General features: G+C 43.2%; 1 protein-coding gene across 1 annotated transcript in view; it reads left to right on the plus strand.

Annotated features, from left to right (window-relative positions):
* mapk13 (mitogen-activated protein kinase 13) overlaps nt 1-26,589 on the plus strand; it is a 73,972-nt gene that overhangs the window by 37,982 nt on the left and 9,401 nt on the right. The window contains exons 6-11 of the mRNA XM_084334083.1: nt 619-666; nt 1,728-1,842; nt 2,571-2,642; nt 3,360-3,439; nt 3,622-3,700; nt 5,155-5,328. Coding sequence (XP_084190209.1) covers nt 619-666; nt 1,728-1,842; nt 2,571-2,642; nt 3,360-3,439; nt 3,622-3,700; nt 5,155-5,328 — 568 coding nt within the window. The remainder of the gene's footprint in view (nt 1-618; nt 667-1,727; nt 1,843-2,570; nt 2,643-3,359; nt 3,440-3,621; nt 3,701-5,154; nt 5,329-26,589) is intronic.

Genomic DNA, 26,589 nt, shown 5'->3' on the forward strand with positions numbered 1-26,589 from the left:
AGACAGTGAATAATGGAACAACCTCTGGATCACTATGACAACGTGGACATAGTGGTGATTTTACTGGGATATGGGTACGTTTATGGGAGGGCCTGTTCTATGTCATCTGATTCAAGTCCTGTTTAATGACAGGATTAAGTGGTCCGCGGCAGAGAGGGGAATATGATACCCAACGGAGCAACGATGTTGCAGCATGGCAGAGCTGCATGCCGCGATCACTCTTGAGAGCAGATGGGAGTGCTATCACTTAGTCACAGTCGCACATTACATGTGACATTATAGTACAGAGCAGGGCCCACAAATGCACAGCAGCATACCAATTCCCATGACGACGCGGCTAAATGCAGAATCACATAAGCGTGAACCTTGGAACTATCTTTAGTCTGCAGCACTACCTAATGGTTGAGTCATACCTGTACCACTAAAAGACGATTTAAAATCCTCTCTAGATGTTTATAAGAGGGGGGGGGGGGGGGGGGGGGGGCAGAATTCTAAACCAGAGCACTTACAAGTATTGAACATTTTGGCTTTCATGATTTGATTATCACGGACATACATTCTCAATACGCTGCTAACGGCAGAAGGATTGTCGGTAAACGCATCTTTCTTTTTTTGCAGGATCTCAAGCCTGGAAACTTGGCTGTAAACCAAGACTGCGAGTTGAAGGTTTGTGTGCTGCTAGGAAAGCCATTAGAACATTTCACCAGCATCCAGGATGTTATGTAACGGGCCCGTGACACAGTGAGTCCCAGAACCAATCTTGTTGTTGATCAGATCGACGCCTTCTGCTACTACTACACTATGCTACATCTATTAGGTTTAAACTTACGTTTACCCATTTTTATTTTACATTTGTAATTTTTTATTAATTTTTTTATCTTTTTTCCCCTCCTTTTTCCTCAGATTTTCTCCCATCCCAATGTTAGTCGTTATGCTAATTCCCAATCCCCTTCCTGGTCGCTGCGCACTTACCCCCCACAGTCGGTCTGGGAGAGTGGAGGCTATCACGTGCTTCCTCCGACACACGTCTAGCCAATCAACCGCTTCTTTTTACCTGGCAGCGCGGACTCTCACTGAGAGGGTGTAACGTGTGGAAGGATCACACTACCCCCCTTGGATCCTATCCGCGCTGAGCAGGCGCCCCGACCGAAACTGTAGGAGTCGCTGTTTACAACGACCCGGACCCACCCCGCCAGCTTTCCCACCCTCTAATACAGCCAATTGTATTAGTGTGAACGGCCAGCCAAGCTGGTGACAACGCCGGAGCTGTGAGCTGGATTCGAACAGGCGAATCCAGCGTCTCCGGTGTTGGTGACGAACGCAATCTCCGCTACGCCACCTGACCGCCTTTACATTTGTATTTCAATAGAAATTTGGGATAGCTATACAGTATGTGCGTGTTCTTGAGAAAACTGATTTTTAGATGGTAAATACTCTTTATTAACCCATCATAACTCAAAATCCAGGCCTGTTTTACGTCAATGATTATAACAAATGTCACATGTAAACCAAGCTTTCACAGCTATGAAATGCAGTATACATTTTGTTTTATAAATAAATAAATAAAAAGGTGTCCTACAGTCCTTGTATCAAGATTTGAGTCAATACTTTTTAGCATAAAGGATTCCCCCAGTAACATACTTTGGTTTTCAGTGGTGCCGGGGTGGATACCCTTTTGTTAAAATCCTGACCAGATTCTGACCAAGACTTTGTTACGATTGGTGCAGATCCTGGACTTTGGGCTGGCTCGCAGTGCCGATGCTGAGATGACGGGCTATGTGGTGACCCGCTGGTACCGTGCACCTGAGGTCATTCTGAACTGGATGCACTACACGCAGACGGGTAAGACAATCGCAGCTGTTACACATTCTCACTGTTATTTAATCTGAGCTGTTTTTACAGTACTAAAACTCATAACTCATTTTCTAGTGATGTTACTCCTAACTCTATTCTAGTGATGTTACTCCTAACTGCTTTTAGATGGTGTGCTCTGTACTCTGAATAACTTACAAAGCACTTTGACACCCTGATAACATTGGGACATTTTTATCTATATTAATATTTGTGTCTTATTGTCTGATTTATCTTTTTGTTTTTCTTATTTGTTTGTTACTTTTATTTATGTATGCCTATTGTTATCTTGGCATTATTGAAAATGGTCCACCCTCAATAATCTTCCAAGAATTTAAATAAAGTGAATGGTTTTAAAGCGCTTACTTATCAACGACAGAGCTGTCGTCATTATGGATGGTTTCTGCTGCTGCTATTAAATTTACTCTCAAAAGGAATGACGGCGTTGATTCCCCGGGAACCATTTACATCTATATTGGTAAACGGAGTCGGTATATCGGCTACAGAATGCAACCCCATGCATTCTGTCGACACGCCCTGCTGGATCACATTACTCACTAATTACTCACTAGCATATGTTATGCTACAGTAGATACCGCAATACCATCTCGCTTCTCTCATGAATAGGGAACCCTTCCTACTCCACCAAGCAAAGCTCAATACACTGTTACAGTGTGCATTCTGCTTGATTTCTCATTAATGCCTCTTCTGTGTTCTAGTGGACATCTGGTCCGTGGGCTGCATCATGGCGGAGATGATCAATGGCAAGACCCTTTTCAAAGGCAAAGATTGTATCCTTTTCATCCACCTTGGACTTTGTACTGTTCTGCTCAGATAGTGAACCATCAATAAGGAGAAAACATGCCTAGATGTGCCATTAAAATGCATGGTTCTACATAGGGATGTCCGATATTATCGGTCTACTGATATTATCGCCGATATCGGCATTAAAATGTGATATCGGAAAATATTGGTATCGGTTTTCACATTTCTATAACCTTTATTTACCCAGGCAAGCAAGTAAGAACAAATTCTGATTTTATTTATTGTCAAAAGTATGCATAATGTTGTGTTAATTCCACAACAAGAGATATGTAATGTTAATTACCTGAAATTATTCCATTTTTTGGGGGGGAAACCCTGCATATATCGGTTGATATCGGTTGATATCGGTTGATATCGGTACGTATCGGAAATTAAGAGTTGGACAATATCGGTATATCGGTATCGGTAAAAAAGCCAATATCGAGCATCCCTAGTTCTACAGTAACATGCCAGTAGTGTGTATCGTACCGTGTATCGTACATATGCTGCTATTTCTATTGTTTTCTTTTCTTGTATTGTTATCGTCTACATTGCTTTTACCCTTTTACAGATTTTCTGCTTTTATTCTGTCTATTTTATGCTCATTTTATGTAGAAAGGTGCTATACAAATAAAGATTATCATTATTATATGACCAGAGATCTAGTCTGAAGGACCTTGACTGTAACCCCTTGACCTGTCAAGACATGGACCAGCTAACACAGATCATGAAAGTGACTGGAGTACCTGGATCAGAATTCACAGAAAAACTGGACAGTCCGGAGGTGGGACATCAATTGTCATTTCAGTGGATTTTTGAGCCATCCTTAATTATGTTCTATTTTATATGAATATGACTTATTGTCTCGATTCAACTTACTGTATTTTGTTTTCAGTGCCTGTCCATTAATATGATTTTTCTATTTAATTTAATGTATTTTTTTATGCCATTTGTCTCTGACAATAGGCCAAAAGTTACATCAAGTCCCTTCCACGCTACCCCAGAAAGGACTTCTCAACATTGTTCCCTAGAGCTAGTGTACAGGGTAAGTTGGTCTGTTGTAGTAACCCCACTTTCTGAACTTGACTCGGCCACATACCCTAAACCTAGCGTAAATCTAAGAATGTAATGTAGAATATAGCATTATTTTATGAATGTATACCTATACATATAATATTTTTGCTTATTTAACACATTGAGCGCCATAAGCTTCCCCCATCCTTCACTTTTCAGCTTTTCATGACCATTTTCGCGATATTTCATGATCTTTGCGGACACTATTGTATATTCTATATTATAGCAATGGAGACGATAGTATGGCTAATTTGACGGACACTATTTCTAGTCCAACATGTAAAAAAGAGTTTGTTTTTACACACTGTAGTTTGTAGTTTATTACACGCTAAACATCGTCCATTTCCAAGATAATCCAGTCTTTTTCCATAGATTGCGAGATAAAATGCGTTATATGGAATAAGCCCAAACCGTTCTGGTTGATCCCGTTAAACCCCAAATATTCCCAAATCAAAGGTATATACCATGTACACATATATATGGGGGGGGGGGGGGGTAGTCTTACCCCGAAAATGCGATTGTTACAAAACGCTTGGTTTATGTCCGGTAAAGTAAGACACTGTGATCGTTACATAAAGATGTTTCCGGTTTGGTAAAATAGACATAGGGGGTCCTTACCTTAGCCAGAAGGTAATCCAAAAAGAATAATTCCAATGATACAATCGGCGATCGCGAGTAATTACACGTGTTTACGGGACACTATAGGTTTTGAGGAGAGCAGATCTTCTAGCGATTGCTTTGGAAGAGCTCCCCCTCAGAGCGAGTCTCAATAGTCCGGTTCATTCATTGCCTCTCCTGATCCATTTCTTTCTGAGTTCAAAAGGTAGGCAATACTGCCACCTGGTGAGATTTGGTCGGCAAACGAGCCAGGGACACATAGAATGATCCGGATGATGGTTTAGAACAGGGATCGGAGGAAAAGTATCAAAGGATCAAAACCCGAGAAATCTCGGGTATGGCGCTCAACCGCTGGCGAGATAACCCGAGAAATGTCGGGTATGGCGCTGAATGAGTTAATGAACCCTTTTTTAACAGATCATCAGCAGGGTAAAAATAGTTATTAGCTACAGCTGTCTTTACCTCACTATGACACATCTGTGAAAAGGGTTGTGGAAGAATCTAACATTCCATTGTCTGATCAGGACAATAGCCACATCTCTCACCTTTTGGAGGGCCAATTTCTCCACAGCCCCCTCATCTCCTTCAGTGTGATTTCAGTGGCCAGACACCACACTCCTTCTAGCTAAGCTCATTGACCTCTCTTACATGTATTGTATCTTACTAATAAAGTTATATTGGTCATGAAGATATGTCCATGCACATAATTGCTTAATCCAGTTCCACCACAGGGTCCATTAACGGAGGTCTTTCAGAAGATCCTTCTGTAACCGGTTGCATTATTTCTATCCAACTAACCTGTTGTAGCCATCGACCTGCTTGAGAAGATGCTGGTCCTGGATGGAGAGGAGAGGCCAACAGCTGAGCTGACTCTGGAACACCCGTACTTTGACGCCTTGAGGGACCCAGAAGACTGTCCTGAGTCAGAGTCATACGACGACAGTCATGACAATGCCACACTGTCCCTAGAGGAGTGGAAGCGTAAGTGCAAAGCCTGAAAAATTACTTTTAGAAAATACGTTTTTTATGATAGCAAAAGACCACGACAATCGGGTTTCACAAAAGCACCTACCAGGAGGCCATTAGAGGCTCAGATTCCACCTACAAGTGTTGAGATATTTTTTATTTTATTTAGTGTAATAGTTCAAGTTTCTTTAAGTGTCATAGTGTAATAGTATTCTAGTGTAAAGAATACTGTGCAATAGTGTCATTGTGAAATAGTATTCTAGTGTAATAATATTGTGTAATAGTGTAATCATGTAATGTGAATAATGTGGGGCAATCTGATTTAATTAGGGCCCTTTCTCACTCACCCTATTCGTTTCTATTCCGTTCCGTTCTGGCCCGTTCCGAGATCTGATGCCAACTCCCCCCCCCCCTCGCCCCCCTCCCTCTCCCCCCTCTAGTTTGCGTACACACTGCAGTCTTGTTTCGTTCCGGGTTCTGTTTACGGTTTGCCTTTTGAGCGTTTACGCTTGCCATAGGCGATGATGTCACGTTCGAAAATGTAAACACAGGAAGTGTTAACATGGCGCTGGAGTCTGGATGCTGATATAAAATGAATAAATAAGCAATAGATATGAAGTTATATTTGAACCTCTGTTGTCAAACCTTGTCAATATAACCCACCCCATTTTATCACGAATGGATGGTGTTGTAGAGTTCGCTTTTGAGCGTTTCCCAGGGCTAACGCTAAGCTAACGGTTAACGCTAGTTAGCTTAGCCTAGTCTAGTATAGCCTGTAGCACTTTTTCTTTTCAGCAAAGAACGTGCAATAAACAAAATGGATACATTCACTGTGTGTTCTGCCTCTTTTCTCACGAATGGAACTCTGTTGTAGAGTCCGCTTTTGAGCGTTTTGCAGGGTTAACGCTAAGCTAACAGCTAACGCTAGTTAGCTTAGCCTGTCCAGCAGCTAACATTATCCCATCGCTCGTGGCAATTATATTACATGTCATTGATCTACTGGTCGACCACGGCCGACTGGTTGGGCACCACTGGTCTAATAGAAATAAATGCATTCAAACAAGAAACTAATGTATAGAAAATAGCATGACAAACAAAAATTGCCAGGCCTAATGCGAGCCAGGGAAGTGCTGTGCGTTTGTAACGTGGCTTCATGTTTTCATCCACTTGTTTTTGGTTGAGGTATGAACTCTCAAATTGCCCATAAATATCGTTTTTGTGGGTATTCTCCAGTTGTTGCTGTATGGTGTTATCTGCCCAAAATTCAAGCAAGCATGACAGTAACGACGTTGTATGTGTCACCCGCACCCGCACGGCCCTATTCCGAGACCACCTAATCCAACTGATCCCGTTCAGCGGGGGGTAAAACGAATCAGCGCAGTTTCGCATCCCAAAAGGGGTGAGTGAGAACACTCCCCCCCCCGTTCCCGGGAGCAGTGATTCGATCCCCAAACGTAAGTGAGAAAGGGCCCTAGGTCTACACTTAACTCATTCAACGCCATAGCCAGCGCCCATCTCTGCTCTCTAGCGCCAGCTTTCCATTGCCTATTTTCACGAAATGTCACGATCTTTGTGGATCTATTGTATTATTCTATATTATAGCTATAGAGAAAATAGTCCGGCTCATTTGACAGACACTATTTGTAGTCTAATATGTAAAAAAGCGTTAACGTGTTATCCCGTGGTGAATATTGTATAGTTTCAGAGTGATCCGGGCTAATTCCTGGAAGCTGAGTTATGGAGCGCTATGTGCATTTTGCTAAAGTCGTTTGCGTTGCTCGTCTGGACACGATACTATTTCCAAATCAAAGGTATATAATAGGTATTATGTTTCATCATGAAGGCATCAAAGGGGGGGGGTCGTTTTGTGATGCTCTGATCGTCTGCAACGGCATACGTTTTGAATACTACATACGTTGATCGTTGCGATCGATGTGAAATCATTGTAGGATCAAAGTAGGATTCAGGGTCTAAGCAGAAGTTCCAGGAGATTATTCTACCCCTCAAAAGTTTATTCTCTGGGAGTAGGACCTCTCCGATGTGCAGGAACTTTGGGGGTGGTGCTCGTTGGCACTGAAGAGTTCAGTGCTGAATGTTGAGACAAACCATTTCTTTTTGTTAATTGAGCTATGCATTAACACCCCCCACCCAGCAAATATTTTAGTTACATCAATATTGTACTGTCAGAACAGTCCTACATTTGTAGCTTGAGTATTTAATGAGAATGTCATCTGCTTTCAACCAGGACATGTGAAATGTGTATTATAAGCTGATAGTGATCTATGCACAGAAGTGATTATTTTTTCCCAGCATATCTCTTAATTATAATAGATTGTATGAACTAACCAGGTGAAATGTTTACAGGTCAAGTATTTAAAGATCGCTATATTATTACTAGGCAGTCGGGCACGCCTCGTCTGGAAACATGAGTGGTGTCATCTGGAGTCTGAGTTGCCAGTGCATTCAGCTGTCTGTTGCACGTTCCTGTTCAATGTGAGGACCAATAGGGAGGTGTAGTGGCTACGTCATTGGTGTTTCCCGCGCGGTCCACCCTCCTTGAAATTGCCATGTATTTCCAATGGACCCATTTCTAAATCGTCTCGTTTAAAACAAATAAAGCATGAACATTGGCATGGTGTACATTTCTGTGTGTATTCATCCACAATCTATAGCTCAGCATGAAAAATTCGCAATTAACTCATTCCCCGCCAACAACGATTATACTCGTTATTGGGCGCCATCCTTTGAACACCAACAACGAATATACTCGTTATTTGATTGTTTTTCGATTTTAATATTCTATTCAATGTCAGGGACCCGTATGTTGCCGTTAGAAGGCATACTGCGACCCAGAGGGTGCAGTACCGGCCAGATCCTCCCAGGTGGCAGTATCGAGAGTGCAGTAAACCCTGTTGCAGACCCTGTATTACACTCGAATGTCTCCGGGCACAGTTTTCTGGGTCGGGCGAGTCGAGCATTGAAGCGCGTCAAATGCCCCCGATCCATATGTTGTGGTGGGTTATGTCGTAGACCAGATGGACATCAGATGGACCAGATGGCGATCAAACTATTGAAATATTATTTTTGGAATACTCCCGATCACAGGTACTTGAGTATTATTAGGTTTGTATACTTGTACAAGAATCAAGAGGTTTATTTGTCACATACATACCAGGGAATACAGTGAAATGTGGGTGGTCATGCCCGCATCGATTGTGCAAAATACAATAATAAAAATAGGCATAGAGAAAAAAGAAAATAGTTAAGACACAAGATGTGCAGGATTAAAAAAGACATGCTAAGTTCCTGAGAAACTGGTTCCTATGTACACTACTATACAATATACAATTTACAATTTCAACTCCGCCATTTTTATACTTAACTCAATCATTGCCAGCTATTAGACTGGGCCATGCTGTAGTTAGGCCAGCTTTCCATTACAACTTTTCACTGATTGATTGATTGAAAACTTTATTAACAGATTGCAGAATGAGTACAGTACAGTACAGCTCAATACATACAATTGTTAAGGGGATGCAGACCAGAGAAAGACTTTCGTCTTGTTTACATCAGGGTCCCCCATTTTCAATTCATCATAGCTATATGACATACATGACATACAGATAGACAGTACTGCTACATCTATACATTTATGGCATACCAGATTTGCAAATACAGTACTGTTTGTGATACGAAAAGAGTCCAGACAAGAGAGTATATACATTTGACGTAGAAACTGTACATTGGAGGAGGTTGGGTAGGTGGGGGGGGTGGGGTGGGGGGGACTGTACATTGGAGGTGGTTGGGTGGGTGGGGGGGGGGTTGGGTAGGAGGGGTGGGTGGGGGACACTGTACAACTGTACAAGCAAAACTGTACATTGGAATATTGACAAGACCATACTTGGTCATTTACTGTACATTGGAGGGGGTTGTGTTAGGACATTTACACGGCATACAAGTATACAGTGAAATGCGGGGGGTCTTGCCTGCAACGATTGTGCATAATACAATAATAAGAATCCAATAGGATGAGAATGCGACATTTGTGCAATAGTACAAGTAATAAGAGTAAGACATATCCGGTATATGTACATGATTTTTACAAAAGCATGGTAAGACATGCTAGGTCCTGTGATAGTGCAATACACTGTTAGCTACGGATGAGGCACTGGGTCATTATGTACACTGCTATACAATGCTATATTATACAATGTTATACTATGCATCCTTATGCTAGCTTTCTATCCATCTATTTACTATTTACTCTACATCACGTTGTTTGTAGAGCTAAATCTATATTTTATATTATAGCTATGTATCCAATATCATTGTCAATTGACAGTAAGAACCTTCCATTCAAGATGCATAAAAGAAATATTTTTTTCATCAATACGTTCCCGTTTAATACCGTGGTGAATATGAGTGTTGTATCGGAATTATCTGGGATAATTCCTGCAAGGCTATTTATAAGGCGCTAAGCTAATAACGTTAAATCCATTGGCGTTTCGTCCCTACACACGACAGTTAAAAATCCAAATGCATATGATCGGTATTATGTTCCATCATGAATAAATTAATTGATTGCCAATAACGGCATTCGTTATTACCACAACATAGGCTGATCTGGGGGATGGCTATTAGATCCTTGCACGATCAAGCTGAAATTGACGTCAAATTGCTCTTACCTTTGGCCGGTTGGATTCCAAAAAGAATTTTCCAATTATTTGATCGCCATCTGGTAGATCATATGTCCATTGGCCCATCCCAAGAAGTATTCCATGCGATCGAGTAAAGTCCTCGCTTCAGACTAACAAAAAAGTCCACCCGGAGCGCAAACAGTGTGACAACAGGTCTGCAACAGGGGTCACAGCATTCTCGAGACAGCGCCACTACCAGGATCTGGCTGGTACTGCACTTTCGGAGTCCCAATATGCCTTTTCCAGCTAAAATACAGCTCTGTGACAGTGAATAGGATATTAACACTTTGACTGCCGAAAACGCCGGAACTCGTCATTCCCCGCCATGCTCAAGTTGCCGAGGACGCCGTAACTCGTCTTTGATATCAATATTTCAAAAATCTGTGATCGAAATCATATTTCCGTTCCGGAGCCTTGACACACAGTGCTGATCTCCTCTCAACCCTCTAGCGGTTCAAGAGCGCCATCTGGTGGCCGATCGGCAGATCGAAACCGGATATCAACCTTTAACCCGGCAGGACTCACTCCATATGGGGTCCGGGCACTCGCTAATGTTAGAGAGACTCTGTCTTCACACAGTGAACATCGATCAGTGGAAATAACTCGAAAAAACAACATGATTTGGACGTATATACTATTATACAACCTGGAAATAGATCGGGCATTTCAACATCCCATAATCGAAAACTGTCTACTCCACGCTGATCGCCCAACGGCCCGAGGAGACTGGGGTGAGTTTTAGCGTGTAGTATTACCGTGTTCGATATAAACTGCTATGATGAACATATGACCCACATTAGATGAATGGTATAACGTTGCCCACGGAATTATAAACGCCCCCTCGCCCATCCGGTCAACATCAGATGACGTGTAGTAAATTCTAGAAGTACGTCCAGTTGAAATTTTTGATCTCGCACAGATTCCTACCAAACTGTATTTGATCATCAATATAATGCATTTGGGGCTATAAATCACGTTCTGGAGAAAGCTGCAGAAAGAGATGAAAACATACTTATACTTTAGACCATATTTTAGTATGAATATGTGAATGAAAAAGTTTAACGTTGCTACACCATGAACAATACATATAGGACATTGAATGGGCCCTAATAATGGCAATCTAGCAATAGCATTTAAAAAGTTATAGCCCTGCAAAGAAGGGGAACTTCTTCGTGTTAAATAGAGCTGGCAAGGGATGGTATATCATGAATTTAACCTTGGGCAATCAAAGTGTTAATATCGGGGGGGGGGGGGAAACGAACCAAAAACGTAATATTACGTGGCTGGCACCCAATGGTTGTCGGCCAAACACATAAAATTACGTGGATGGCCCCGAATGAGTTAATGTATCTATCTATACAATACCTCCTTCCTTTTAAAGTGACTTTTCCATTATTTGAAGTGACATTTTGTTTAAAGTAATTGTTTTAACGGTTGCCACATGAGTGTGTTGTGTGTGTGTATGTGTGCTCATGTGTACTTGTGAGTGGAAAGTTCAGTGTTCTGATGGCCTGGGGAAAGAAGCTGAGCCGGAGTCTCTCTGTTCTCGCAGCGTGTGTACGTAGGTGCTTGCCTGACCGCAGCAGCTTGAACAGGCTGTTGTTGGGGTGGTGGGGGTCTTTCATTATTCTGCAGGCTCTGGTTTTGCACCTCCTGTTATATAAGTCCTGCAGGGGTGGTCTGCTGAGCGCACCACTCTCTGGAGTGCCTTCCTGTCCTGTGCCGTGCTGTTTCCAAACCAGGCAGTGATGTTTCCAGTCAGAATGCTCTCTACAGCCCCGGAATATAAGGAGTGGAGTATCTTCCCCGATACTCTGAACTTCCTTAGCTGTCTCAGGTGATAGAGGCGCTGTTTCGCCTTTTTCACCACAGAATCTATGTGTGTTGACCATGTCAGGTCCTCTGTGATGTGGACTCCCAGGTACTTGAAACTGCTCACCCTGTCCACGATAGCCCCGTTTATCCACAGTGGCGTGTGTGTCCCCTGCTGGGGGGGGGGGGTCGCCAGATGATTTCCATTTTATATTTTCTTTTATCAAAAAAAGTGGCCTGACTGGGGCTATATTTTGCACTATATTTCCTGGCCTGAATGATTTCCCCAGTCCGGCCCTGGTTAAAAGCCTCCAATGCTTATTAGTGTGTTTGCATGTTTCAACCATACATTTCCATTTATAAAAAAATTATTATTGTAACTGAGGGGTACAATTCCCTGACTGTATTACTAGATATGATACTTACTACCACTACCTTTGTACTTAATATTCGGCCACCCAGTACACGGCATAAATATATTATCATGAACACTCTCACGTAGATGAAACGGATCCAACACAAATGTACGAATTAGAAACAAGTCTTTATTTTCCTACACAGCGATGGTGTGTAGAATAAGCACTTAATCACTTAATTACATTTATGAATTGAAATAGTATGCACTTTTATGGCAAGGAGTATTCGTCGGTATATCAATAGATAATGTCCAATCTCTGAAGGCGCAGGTGGTAAATATACGACCTGGAATAGTTAAGGAATAACAGCAATGATACTTTAATGATTATAGGCTGGATACACTAGAGGGGGTTAATCCGGTCGATTGTAAGCCGACAGGAGTAGGAGGGGGGGGGGGGGTAGAATCCAGCTGCCTCGTCCGGCCAAGGGTATCCCAGGAGAACCCACTGTAGTGCCGTTCAATGCGCCGGCGATCCTTGGACCACAGATGAAAGCAGGTGGACTCTTTGTGGGCCGGCTCTCTCCGGTCCACGGGGGAGAGATGTGGAGAGACCTCGTCTTGCAGAGCGTCTCCTCACCTTGTGTCCTCTCCAGGGGGGGGGTTCCAACACACGGTAGTGTCGAGGGTCTTTATCCATAGAATAATCAAAGTATCCAAAGCATAATCCGTGCCTGGGAAGGCGGGCTGTCGTCGGTAGAATAATCCGGTATACAGGTCCACTCGCTCGTCGGCTCTGGGGCTCCTCGGGTGCAGCTTCACATAGGGTCAACCACCCTGGGTAAGCAGCCAGTTCTCTGCCCGAAACGATGGGGTACTGACTACGGTAGTATTCTCACCGCACGAAGCACTATATATTAACAGACTATTATTAGCTTAATAGACTACGTCCAACTCGACGATATAGTGCCAAATATGACTATTCAAATATTAATATACACGATGTCTCAATACCGATGGTAGGCGAACTTGGCCTTACTCCCACACGTGGCATCGCAGGGAGGCTTTACGTCTGTGACTCTATTGGAGGGTAAGAAACTGGACTGAAAAGAAAGTCCTACTTTAGTAGCGCAGTATATATACGCACTATGAACAAATAGTCCCATTAGTGGTGCGGTAGCCAAATTCCTACGCGGAACTAGGACTTGTTCGTACATGTCGAGCGGTACGTTTGAACTGGGTCTGAGGGGTATGGCAGCCTGGCACCAAGGTCTCGACCAATAGTAGAATGGAGACTATTATGGGATGTTCAGTAGGCTAGAATGGATATTCAATGCATATTGTACAAGGAATATACAAGGGATATCAGGGAATATTAGAGAATATACAAATACAATTAAATATATATATATAAATAAATATATATATTCGGTTTAATCTGGCCCTTCACAACAATTATTATTAATTATATATAATTATTGCGGCCTGAAAAGTTTGGGAACCCCTGGACTAGACAGCGGGGATCTTTGATTAAACACCTGCTATCAGAAGAATAGACAGTCAGAGTGACAAGCTACAGAAGATGGCCACAAACGATAGTACGAGTGAAGAGGACGAAATAGAACATTTCATTGCCCGGGAATGAAAAAAAGTTTTGACTTTTACTTTTTAGTACTTATGTACATTTAAAAGTAGAAACTTTTTAACTTTTACTCAAGTTCAAGATTCAAGATTGTTTATTGTCATGTGCACAGTTAAACAGACAGTTTGCCATACAATGAAAATTAGGGGTGCACCGATGTGTCGGGTATCGGTATCGGCCGATAAGCTCGAATGTACCGATGGCAGTCGCCGATAAATATCCATCAATTTGTGTAGCGTCAAGACAAAAAAAAGTTCACTCGCGACCTGTACAACGCCGCCCCCCCCCCACACACACACACAAGCTACTGCATCAAAGTTACTACTTATGATTAACAAGGCATTCGTTTTGTGGCATTAACGTTATATAGTTAGTGTTACACGTTCAATAACATCAGCATATTATTTACCCGAACGTAGCAAGCGTTCATACTAGCTCAGTTCCTTCCGTTGCTCACAGAGCCCTGAGTTTTACCCATTCTGCAATCTGTTAATAACGTTTTCAATCAGACACATGTATAGAAAGGCTTTGTTTTATTATAACATTAATTGCAGTAAAATCATTGTGCCTCATTTAAGTCATCCTGCGCATAGATATATATAGAACACTAGATAGCTTAAGGCGGAGTCACCAGCGTCGCTGAACCGCCGCCATCTTGCCCCAGTCAGCCTTGAGTGAGGGTGAGTGATCTGCACAGACAAAAATACTCATAACTCGCTGAAATATTGACGGATTTACAAACGGTTTGGTTTATTACAAGCATTATTAACGTGGCTATGATTCAAGCGGTTTGTAAAAAAACATCTTAAAAAAAATATATATATATATAAGTATGCAGTATGATAACTACATCTTTGATGTTTATAGCAAACCAACCCGTTTGAAAATCGGTAAAGAATTGAGCAATCTATGGTTATTTAAATAGTACATGCACCATAGACATTAATGTTATCAGTAGCTGAGCTGCCTGGGGCAAGATGGCCGCCCTTCGACGACGTCGCTCTCCATTGGCCGGCAGCGCGGGTAAGCTATCTAGTGTTCTATATATATCTATGATCCTGCAGAGCTAAAAGCTAAACGTCAGCCGCGCCGCCATTGTTGTTGTTGTTGTAGAAAAGCTCTCGTAACCTCAAAATCAATGGCGGACAAAAGCCGAAGTAAAAAATGTATACGTGCTTGCCGATTGGTGGTAACAGCAGAGGCGGGTGCAAGCGGTGTGTGACGTAATTGGCAGAATCGACTGTCAATCAAAATTTCATTGGTTGAGACAATAGTATCTAGCTGCAGCCCAGCAGGTAGACCATGCTGGGAGAGCTAGTATCTAGGTGCAGCCCTGCAGAACATACTGGGAGAGAGATAGTGCTATTTCTTGATGTTTCCTTTTTTTAAGTAAGTAAAGAGGCCTATGTTCATATCGGTGAGCACAATTTGTAACACAAATATACAGTAGTTTCATAAAAAAAATATATATATTACAAAAAAAAAATGTAAAAAAAATGTAAAAGAAATGTGTTGCCACAAATATCGGAATCGGTATCGGACGATTGTGTTAGTTGAACAATCGGTATCGGTATCGGTGGCAAATGTTCATATCGGTGCATCCCTAATGAAAATCTTACTTTGCTAGTCCGCCCCACACAAAATCACACAATACTTAACTTAAACATATTTAAATACAAGCGAGTGCTAGAAAAATAAGGTAAAAATAGATAAATATAATATATACAAGGCACAGTGAGTAACAATTGCACGTTCCGATCAGTATTTACTAGGGCTGTCAGTTTATCGCGTTAATTAGATTAATTAATTACACAGCAAATTATCGCGTTATGAAAATGTACTCAAAATTTTAAAAAAATTATAATTTGTAATTTATTTTTTAAATCTCATTCATTCCATAAGAACGTAGAATACACATTTATAGGCTTTTGATTCAAATATGGCCCATTTGCATGTTCTTGGTATCTGATTCTAGGGACATCTATGGATCTCAGGGAATGTATTCCCATTGTCAGAAATACTGTGTCTGTTACTAGGCTTAAGTAAATTGTAATGAACCAAATGAGAATATCAATTAATATTTTTTTTTATCTTTGACTGTGAATAACACCATGCTAAAACCAGACCTGAAAAATCTAAGCAAATGAATAAATGGAAGATGATTAAACAGAAGGTTTTGTAGATACAGTACTGAATTCTGCCATCGGGACACATGCAATTTGAAATATGATTATAGAATATAGAATATCAGGCCTAAAATGGTTATGCGATTAAAATGCGATTAATTAATTACAAATCCTGTAATTAATTAGATAGATCTTTTTAATCGCCTGACAGCACTAGTATTTACATATAAATGGAGGTGACAGTGGGTCACAGCAGCAGTTAAAAAGTGTCTTTAGTGTTCATAGTTCGGGGGAAGCGTGACAGTGTGTTCACAGCAGCAATGAGGTCAGAGTGTCTGCCAAGAAGGTGTGGGGGGGGGGCTGGCATTCACGAGCCTGATGGCCTGTGGGTAGAAACTGTTTGTCAGTCTCGTAGTTCTGGCTTTCAGACTTCTGTATCGCCTGCCTGATGGCAGGAGGTTGAAGAGTCTGTGCTGGGGGTGTGTACTGTCCTTAATTATGTTATGTGCTCTCCTCGTGGCCCTGGTAGAGTAATGTCCTTTAGTGAGGGGAAGGCTGCTCCAGGGATGTACTGAGCAGTTTTAATCACTCGCTGGAGTGCCTCAAGTTTTTCTGTAGTAGTTAGTAGTCCAGAAAGCAGTATTTCCCCAGAAATTCGTATGGCTTAAAATGTATAGCCTGAAGTCTTATGTAGTACATGTCCAAATTTCATAAAGATCTGTTCAGAAATTAGTGATTAGGAGTGATTTTGGTAAACTGTGTACAAAAGAAAAGCTCTGTTTTCTAATAGACTTCAATTCATTCTGCGTTTTTTCTCTTCCTGTTTTCGCTCGTAACTTTTCCCCAGATCCCTGATTCCTGATTGTAGCCACACTCATTGGCTACAACCCTGTCCAATCATTTTCAAGATCTCCACATGATTGACGGAACTAGAGCCCCAAGAGTCGGGAGTAGTATTTGCGCAAGCCTCAAATATCGGCATCTAACTCAAGAACCGCTGAACGGATTTTGTAACCTGAAAGGGCTATCGAGATCGCACTGTTCAGGTGAAAAGATGCGACAGCTGCCTCCTCATGTACCGGAGGGGACACGTGATGCAAGGCTTGGTCCTCACTGCAGCCGACCAGTGGGAGGCATAGTCTAGCAACGTTCGAGACAGGGGAGGGGAGAATTGAAGGGAGAATTGGCGAGGCGAAATTGGGATGAAAAATAAGGAGAAAAAGTGGATAAAAAAAAAAAATATATATATATATATATGCGCACCCGAGCCACTAGTGGTCGCCAAAGAGCCGGTGGGCAAATCGTCCTCAAGAGATAAGAGGTTAACCGCGATCACGAAGATCTGATCATTGAACATTAGAACATTGTCCTTTGTTCTAATGAGACACTAGAATGCCTAGAAATCTGTTTCACCAGTCGGCAGTCTAACGGCGGTGCAAACAGTGGACTGAAGGAACTTAAAGTTCTGTGAAATTTTGTTCCTGGCAATTAAAGTTCCAGGTAGTTTCAGTCAAAACACGACTTTATATTACACCTAGATTAACTACTTTATGGCTTGCTGCTCCCATATTTACACTGTCATTATTTTGTCAATTATTTATTAAGCAGGTTCATGTCTGGTTTGTCCTATATGTTCTTCACAAATCATGCATTTCCATAATTCGGTGCTTATTTCTCAAATCTTGGAACAGTTTATTGTCTTGTTACACATCCTGTTTCATGTAGTTAATTGATGCAGGTATTGCTAAGTAGTTGATCAATCCAGCCTTGATATAAGCCAGGTGTATTATGGTTAGAGGAAAGTTCCTTTTTACACAATATTTGCCAATTGATTTTCCCCCAAAGAAGTTTGTCAGCCTTTTGGTGCACAAGGTATGGCGAGCCTTGTCAGAGTGATTTTATGAATGAATGTAAGTGTCATGCCACCTAGTGGCCCATCCCACGTGGGGTTATTGGATACCTTTTATAACACGTTAATGATAATAATCCATAGTACACTGTCTTCCATTACATGCCATTCTGGTCAGACATGATTATTTCAACTGAACAGAAATACACCTCTACTGGTACAATGCTCTCTTCCTCAAGGCCCATGTTTTCTCTAAGCCTAAGTAAGTAAGTAAGTAAACTTTATTTGTATAGCACCTTTCACAGATAAAATCACAAAGTGCTTCACAGAAGTAAAACATAGCTACAGTTACATAGAGATTAACGCACTACACATAAGACAATTCTGACACATAGTAAGCATAGGCATAACATAAGAAAATTAAATAACTAAATATGAGTGCAACATAAATGTCAGTCCTAAAAACAAAACGACAATTATAAATAAATAAACAAAGTATACAACCAGGAATTAATTAAAAGCCTGTCTGAATAAAAACGTTTTCAACTGTTCCTTAAAAGTGGATAGGGAGTCAAGTGAACGCATAGAAAGGGGGAGGGTGTTCCAAAGGGTAGGAGCCATAAATTGGAAGGACCGGTCACCTTTTGTTATTAACCGGGTCCGTGGGACAACCAGGAGATTTTGGTGGGAGGACCTAAGTGCACGACTGGGGGAGTAGGGGCGCAGTAAATAAAAAATGTACACAGGGGATTTACCTTGGAGGGCGTTAAAAGTTAAAACAAGAATTAAAAAATGGACACGATAATTAATGGGGAGCCAATGTAGAGTGGATAAAATGGGGGTGATGTGGGCACGCCTACTTGTCCCAGTTAAAAGCCTTGCCGCTGCATTTTGAATGATTTGCAAGCGGTTTAACACAGATTTATCCAGACAGGTAAAAATTGAATTGCAATAATCCAGGCGTGATGAAATAAAAGCATGGATGATCATTTCCATTTCAGCTCTAGAAACAACTAATCTTAATTTGGCAATGTTTCTGAGCTGATAAAAACATGACCGTGTGAGCTGGTTTACATGGCTGTTAAAAGACAGAGAGTCATCAAAAATTACACCTAAGTTCCTCACATGAGGTTTGACACACTGACCTAAAGGTCCAATACAATTTTTTATCATGGGGATGATGTGGTCGGGAGCAATAATGAGGGCTTCTGTCTTACTTGCATTAAGCTGAAGGAAATTATCAGCCATCCAGCTCTTGATGGCATCGATGCATTCGTTAATAATGCAAAAAACGATTACACTCACTGGGCTTAAAAGAACAATACAATTGGATGTCATCCGCATAAAATTGATAAAATATTCCAATAAAACGTTTAATAATCTGGTTTAGGAGAAACATATATAGGGAGAACAGCATTGGCCCTAGCACAGAACCCTGCATAACCCCACAGGACAGTGGGGTAGAGTCCGACATGAACTGACCCACTGACACAGAAAAGCTTCTATCAGCTAGGTAAGATGAGAACCATCTCAGTGCTGACCCAGAGATCCCAAACACATCATTGAGCCTACGCACCATAACCACATGATCAACCGTGTCAAAGGCTGCGCTGAGGTCCAATAAAACGAATAGTGTGTGTTTACCATCATCTGCAGCCATTACAATGTCATTGGTAACCTTAAGAAGGGCTGTTTCGGTGGAATGAAATTTCCGAAAGCCTGATTGGAATGGGTCATGCAGATTATGGGTTTCTAGAAGCTGCTCGGCCACAATTTTCTCCAGCACCTTGGACAGCAGAGGTAGTTTGGAGATTGGTCTATAATTCTCAGGAAGAGAGGGGTCTAGGTTAGCCTTTTTTAAAAGAGGTTGAACTATGGCATGTTTAAAAAGGCTAGGGACAGAACCTGATGCCAGAGAGCGGTTAATTATTGAAAGAATTGTGGGACCAATTGAGTCAAGGACCTCTAAAATCAGGGATGAGGGAACAGCATCAAGGGGATTAAAAGATGGTTTCGTTTTGTGCAGCACTATAGAAACCTGTTCTAAGGTGACTGGAGAGAACGAGTCTAGCAGCGTGAGAGGAGGAGAGACAGTGGTAGGAAGGCTGGCAGAAAGGGATGGGGGCAGATGCCTGCTCTAACACCACTGACCTTATCCACAAAATAATTCAAAAAGTTATTACAGTCAGTATAAGAATATACAGGTACACATGGAGGCACAGGAGCAACAATAGTATTGATTGTTTCAAACAAAACCCTTGAGTTTCCCTTGTTGGATGATATTAGATTAGCAAAATATGCAGTTATATATCGTAATAGCTTACGCTCTGCTCGTAGTGGAACTGTCCCTTTATCCAGTCTAATAATGAATAATTTTCTCCACATGCACACACCCATCTGCCTGGCCACACCCACATCCGCTCCTCTACATAAGCGGGGTCGTGGCCACACCATCAGCTCCTTCCCTATTTTCACCACCGAAAAGTGTCTAACACACCACTTTAAGTTTATTGCCAAAATAGTTGTTGGAAAGGAGCTACGTTGACATTGTATCTTTGTTTTTTTCTCTCTCGCAAATTTCCGAAAAAACTAAGAGATAATGTCTTCGCCGTCGGAGGGTCTAGACCAGGGGTGGGCAATTATTTTTCCCGGGGGGCCGAATGAGCAACTGAAAATATGTTGGGGGGCCGGGCCAAAATTCCAAACTCAATTATGCATAATATAAATTTTATTTCTATATAAAAAGCAGTAAATGGCATTGTTTTGACCCCTGGTAAGAGTGTATGTTATTATTTGGCAATTAAAAGGTGAGGTTAGCTTTCAAAAATATCATTTATTCAAATAGAATTTATTTCCAAAATGATAAACAAGGGCATTTTGAGTTTCATATACTATTGAAACAAGGATTTTCTTAGCTTTCTAAAGACATCACATCATCTTATAGCAAAAATAAACAAGACATGGGACTGAACTGTGTAAAGAAAAGTGTCCCAGTTTTGTAGCCTTTTTTACTTTACATGCCTATATTAAACATTTAATGTTTTCAGAACTGTGCAAAAAAAAGAAAAAAAATATCAAGTGTCCCATTTCACTTGTTATATTTCCACATTTTAGTGTTCTTCAGTTCTTTTTTTTTCATTCAGTGTGAGAAATCCAGTCTTTGTTGAGCTTTAACAAGTCCATCAAAGTCAGGTTGCATGTCTGAGGTGGAGATGCGAAGCACAGCTGCCAGATGTTCATCAGTGAGAGAGGATCTGTACCTGGACTTGGTAAACGTCATGACTGAGAATGTCTGTTCACATATGTAGGTGGATCCAAAGAGAACCAACATCTTCTGAGCATGTCTCCTAAGCGTATATTGTGCGTGTGAACGTTGACATGAAAAGAAAAAAGTAAAAAAAAAATAAAAAAACGTTATTATCATGTAATCTTTGTACGCGGGCCGTACAATGCCCAGGTCTGGTCTAGACGCTCACAACTTTACCCTCCACCAGCGCTTCACTATCGCAGCGTCCTCCGTGCGTCGTGGGGCGTCTCTGGCTCCACGGTCGTGGCAGCCAGGTGCGCCTGGGCGGCGCCCGGTGGAGAGTGTGCCTCGCCGAAGGGCCGTTGAGTTCCGGCCCTGGTTCCCCCGCCAGGGGACAGTCGGCCGACAGGCCGACAGTACCTCTGGTGGCCGAGGATTTGCGTTGCAGACTCTTCGCCTCGGCTCGCTCTCGTCGTAAGACGGCGAGCAGCAGGGGTGAACGGCCTGGTTTTAGTGTTGTGCTGGAGCCGAGCGAGAGTTCTCTTACCTCTTCTCCATTTCCGATGGAAACTGAGGAATACATGGAGGGGGCGGGAGCTCTCTTGTTCGAAGGTCCAGCGGAGACGTATCACTCTCTCACTCAGGGTGTGGCAGGGGGTGCTACGTCTCCTTGGGGTTCCTTGTACTCCGGGACTGGGTTAGAACCTCCAACCCCGAGACGAGATGCCCAGCTATCTGCCGCGTCGGACGTTGGCGCCCGGTGCAGCCTCCCGTACGCGAGGGATGCGAGTGACGTGGAGGAAGGTATGCAAGGGGAGTTGCTTGCCTTGTTCCCCGAGCTCATGGCGGCAGCCGCTAATGGCGTGGCGTTGCCGCCGCAGCCACTGCCGGCACCTGTTCCTGATGACGGCGGGGGAGTTCCCTGGTCCCACGCCATATTAGGATAAGTGGGTCACAGGATTTCCCCGGCCATGGAATACATCACTGGGCGCGTTTCTATTGGCCATGAGACTTCCGTGAGTTCTTTTCAGGCTCCGTACTACGGACAACTGTCATTGTCAAGGTTGGGTGATGCGATGCGTTGGAAACTTTGTTTTCTGCTCTGCTCTTTATTGGAATGTGTATTGGGCCTTTGGTCACGTGGCTCAATGATTACATATATCTTTTCAATTGTTACTCACGTGGAAGGTCTCTCTGGGGGATTCTCTGTCTTCCCTCTTGTGTACAGAGCGGTGTTGACAGGGTTTTTTCCCTCAGACGCGTCATATGGGACCCATATCTGTGTCTTATTTGACCGGCTTCCTGCTGCTCGTCCCAGACAGCATGGAGGGAACGTTGTCTGGTTTTCTTATTAGAATTGACCATTGATGTGTTTTTTGGGTCTTGACGTGTACATAGCGCTGGCCCTGGGTGCTTTCGGTGTGGAACCACGTCATGGGCTGGCGCGCCTTGGTTGCCCAATTCATAGAAACAGCGTTTTTTATGCGAGCGACTGGGAAGAAGATTTTTTATCTCTACCGAGCACCAGTGTACTAGGTTAGACTCGACGACTCACGTTCATCTCCGGGGGGAGATGACTGAGTAGATCAAAACATTGGCGGAGGGGTCTCACGCCCGTGGGGTGGGCCACCAGGTGCAGTGCATTCACGTGCTGACCATCTTGGTGGCGCCCTCTGTGATGTTTTGGATCGACGCACGTACCTACCGCCCTCTTAGGACTGGGGATGGTGGCGTGACTAGGACACTGGACTGGTTCTGGTTGCGCCGGACCAGGTCAGTTAACCCGTTGTCCGCCGGGGCGCAGATCTGCTGTTCTGGTACCCCGAAGGACTTTGTGCTTTTCCGGGGGGAAAATGCCGGGTCGGCCCGGGCATCGCGGGGATTGATATCATGGATGTGTGTGTCATATGTATGCCACTACGAGTTGCCCTTCACAGTGATGTGCTTGGTCCATACGGTGTTGTACCTTGCGCTGTGTTAGGGGGCCTGGTCCTTCTCCATTTGTTTTCACCCCTCCCTCCCCCTGCTGGGCAGGGATGGGAGGGGGCTGTCGAGGAGCTTTTTCTGTTGAACCCCTCTGGCATCCCTGTGTAGGTCCCGGTCCGCCGGGCCCAGGTCCGAACTCGTTCTCGTCGACCTGTTGGCCTGGGTTAACCCTTTAAAAACTGAAACACTTGTACTGCCTGTATAGCCGGTGTATACGCGCAGTTATGTTTCTGAGTTTTTTCTTGGTGGGTTAAAGGGACAACCACCTCCTGTTAAACTAAACATAGGGGGGTGGTTGGTTCCCCGGTGTGTTGGTAGCAGAGTCGACTCTCGGGTTGAGGCCGGGCTTGACCCTGTCTGCCCGCAAGTGTGCCCCCGCACCTTTCATGGCGTCTGCCAATCGTGTCAGCCTTCTCTTGAACCTCGACCCTGCTGGAGGGGTCAGGTTTGTGGAGGTTGCGACGTGGTGCACAGCATACCGAACGCCCCTTCCGGCGGGGCAGTGTTAATTTTGGCAGCTATTTTCATTTTAGTTTTAGTCTTAAGTCATGTGTCAAGTGCTCCTTTTTCGTTTTCATCATATTTAGTCATCTTCATTTATTTTTCTTTTAGTCAGTTTTAGTCAACTAAATGTTTGAGCATTTTAGTCTTGGTCAGTTTTTGTCTCAATTTTGTCTTTTTTGTTTTAGTCTAGATTTAGTCGACAAACGGATGACATTTTTGTCTATTTTTAGTTAATGGAAAAAAACTTGTCAGAAATAGTCAACATGGAACATTTTCTGATTTAAATTGCGTATTTATTTTTTAACCTAGGGGAATCTGAGTCGGCGGCACAAGTGATACACAGGAAGTATATATGTTGGTGTAGACATGGTCCAATGTATTGTTGCTCCTACAGTATATGTTGGTGTAGACATGGTCCAATGTATTGTTGCTCCTACAGTATATGTTGGTGTAGACATGGTCCTATGTATTGTTGCTCCTACAGTATATGTTGGTGTAGACATGGTCCAATGTATGCATCAAAGAGAGCATTACGGATGTGGTGACGTTGTTTCTGACCAGAGAGACGACGCTGAACTCTGTCTGTCTTCTGTTTGCTGTGTCTTTCCTTTCTCTCTGCCATGTCTGTCCTCTCTCTGCTGTGTCTTTCCTCTCTGTCATGTCTGTCCTCTCTCTCTCTGCTGTGTCTGCCAGCGGTTTATTCTATAACAGGATACTGTAAACTAAGTAAACAGAACACATTCTCTTTTGAGACTCCGCCTCAGACTCTTATCATTTGGCACTAAAAGCTAAACATTGTCACCGGTATGGCTGTCTGCAACATGTCATTAATTGTGTGGGAGAGGTCAATCAGTGACCACATTAGCGTGAGCTAGCTTAGCCACTAGCTAACGCGAGCTAGATGGAAATACAAACAATGTAACGTTACTGGTGAAAAAGTGATTTACCTTGGAATACTCCTTTGCCAACTTGCTGTACTTTGCTTGCAGGTCTGCAGCTGGATTATGAATAGTCCCAACTTTAGCCAAGGTAATGTTAAGCTAAAACTAGCTTTTCAAATAGCTCTTCAGCTAATGCTAATAACACAGAGCTCCCGTCAGCCGTCGCACTGCTCTACTCGGGACGATGGCATTAAGAAAAGTTATAATTATTTTGTCTCGTCTTGTTTTAGTCAACAATATCAACATACATGAAGATAAATTTCGTCCTGGTTTTTGTAAATTACATTTTTGTGTCCTCAGTTGTGGTCAACGATATTTAATAAACTATTTAGTCTCGTTAGCGTGACATGGTCTTCAATAACGTGACGTCACGTTAAAAAACCTTCGTTGATGAAAATTTTTCGTCATCAATTTAGTCAACAAAATTAACACTGCGCCGGGGTACTGTTCTCACAGTAGACCCCTTAGGCGCCTGACTAGTCCGCAATGCTCCGGGCACAGGTCGAGTTATGCTCTTGGGGCCTGTTGCCTAGATTGAGGGATCAACCTCTTTCAGGGTTGTCTCCCCGGCGCGCCGTCTGTCCCCACAGTGTTGTGGGGGTGTAGCCTCTTGTGGAGTGCTTCAGAGCGGAGTGCCAAGGGGGGAAGGGCCTGCTCTTGGTTTGGGCCCTGTCGATACGCTGGCGATGTGGGGGGTGGTGTCACCAGTGACCGTCTGGTGGGGTCCCGATGCTACGGCATCGTTGGCCTCACCGGGCCCCCTTTTTCGGGGGGTCCTGGCCCTCAGGTTTTTCCTGGGGCTGGGTCCTCCTCCTCGCTCCGCTGCTACGGCCTTGCCACAGGGTTGGGTTCTTGACCTTCGACCCGTGATGTTGGAGGCTGTGACGCGTCTCTACAATTCGTAGCCGCATTTCTGCAGACCCCTCTCTGATTGGTTGAGCTCTATTTCTGCAGACCCCTCTCTGATTGGTTGAGCGAAGCCCCTCTGATTGGAAATGTACTACCAGATTTGCGTATAACATTATTTCGCGTGACTCCGCGGTTTATTCATAGCGTTATGCACATTTCACAACACAGCCAGCTGTCAGAAACTGTACATTGTAATGTTGTTATTTCGCGGCCTGCCCATTTGATGTTCCCAAATCATATTCAGAAAGTATCAGAGACTTCTATTGACCAAGGAATTAGTTATTATTAGTAAGACACAACATTTCCGTAGCAATTGACCACCAGACTCTTTCTCTTAAGGCATTAACTGGGTTAATTAATATAAATATTATATTGTAACTGTCTAGTTACACATTGGTTCCGAAACATGTATGTTCCAGGCTGCACTTAAAACTTTGAATCTGAGAGAGCTCTGGTCAGCGAAGCCGGCGAGCGATTATTATTGGTTTTTAATGACAAACCAATTACATAATCCTATCCAACATATGTGTAAAGGCACACACAACATATTCCAGTTAACGGTATATTTTTTTAATGATTCGTTATGGCGTAATCAATACTTCCATGCGTATAAATTGCGTTCTCGACCTCCATGTTTTGGGGCTATTCATCAGAAAACTCGGATCCGGGATTCGGCTCCCATCCATCGGGCAACAACTGTGGGTTTTCAGCCTCTCTCTCTTCGACTCCTGGCTAGAGGAGCTTGTCGCGGCTCATGCGCATGCGCGCACTCGGCCAATCAGAGAGGGGTCTGCAGAAATGGCCTCAACCAATCAGAGAGGGGTCTGCAGAAATGCGGCTACGAATTGTAGAGACGTGGCTGTGACAGGGGTGTTTTGCTTCCCGTCCGTTCCCTGGTAGCATGTGGGATGCGCGCCTGAGTGGTCGCGGGTCCTTCTGTGTGAAGGTAAGTCCCACGGTCTGCTCACCCTGTGCGTTTTGAGGTGCTAAACCCTCTTCGCACAGTTGGATCCGATTCCCTCCCGTCCTCCTTTAGGGGGGTCCAGGGGGCTCGGGTCCTCCCCGGTTCTGATGGTTGTGGGGGGCCTCAGCGGGTACATCTGTCGAGCTTCCGCTCTGCTCAGCTCCTGTGTTCCACTACGAGCAGAATGTAAGCTATTACGATATATAACATACGGTTATTGTATAACCATAGTTATGAGTATAGC

Source organism: Notolepis coatsorum, assembly GCF_963971535.1.
Source record: "Notolepis coatsorum genome assembly, chromosome: 17".
NCBI lineage: Eukaryota > Metazoa > Chordata > Actinopteri > Aulopiformes > Paralepididae > Notolepis > Notolepis coatsorum.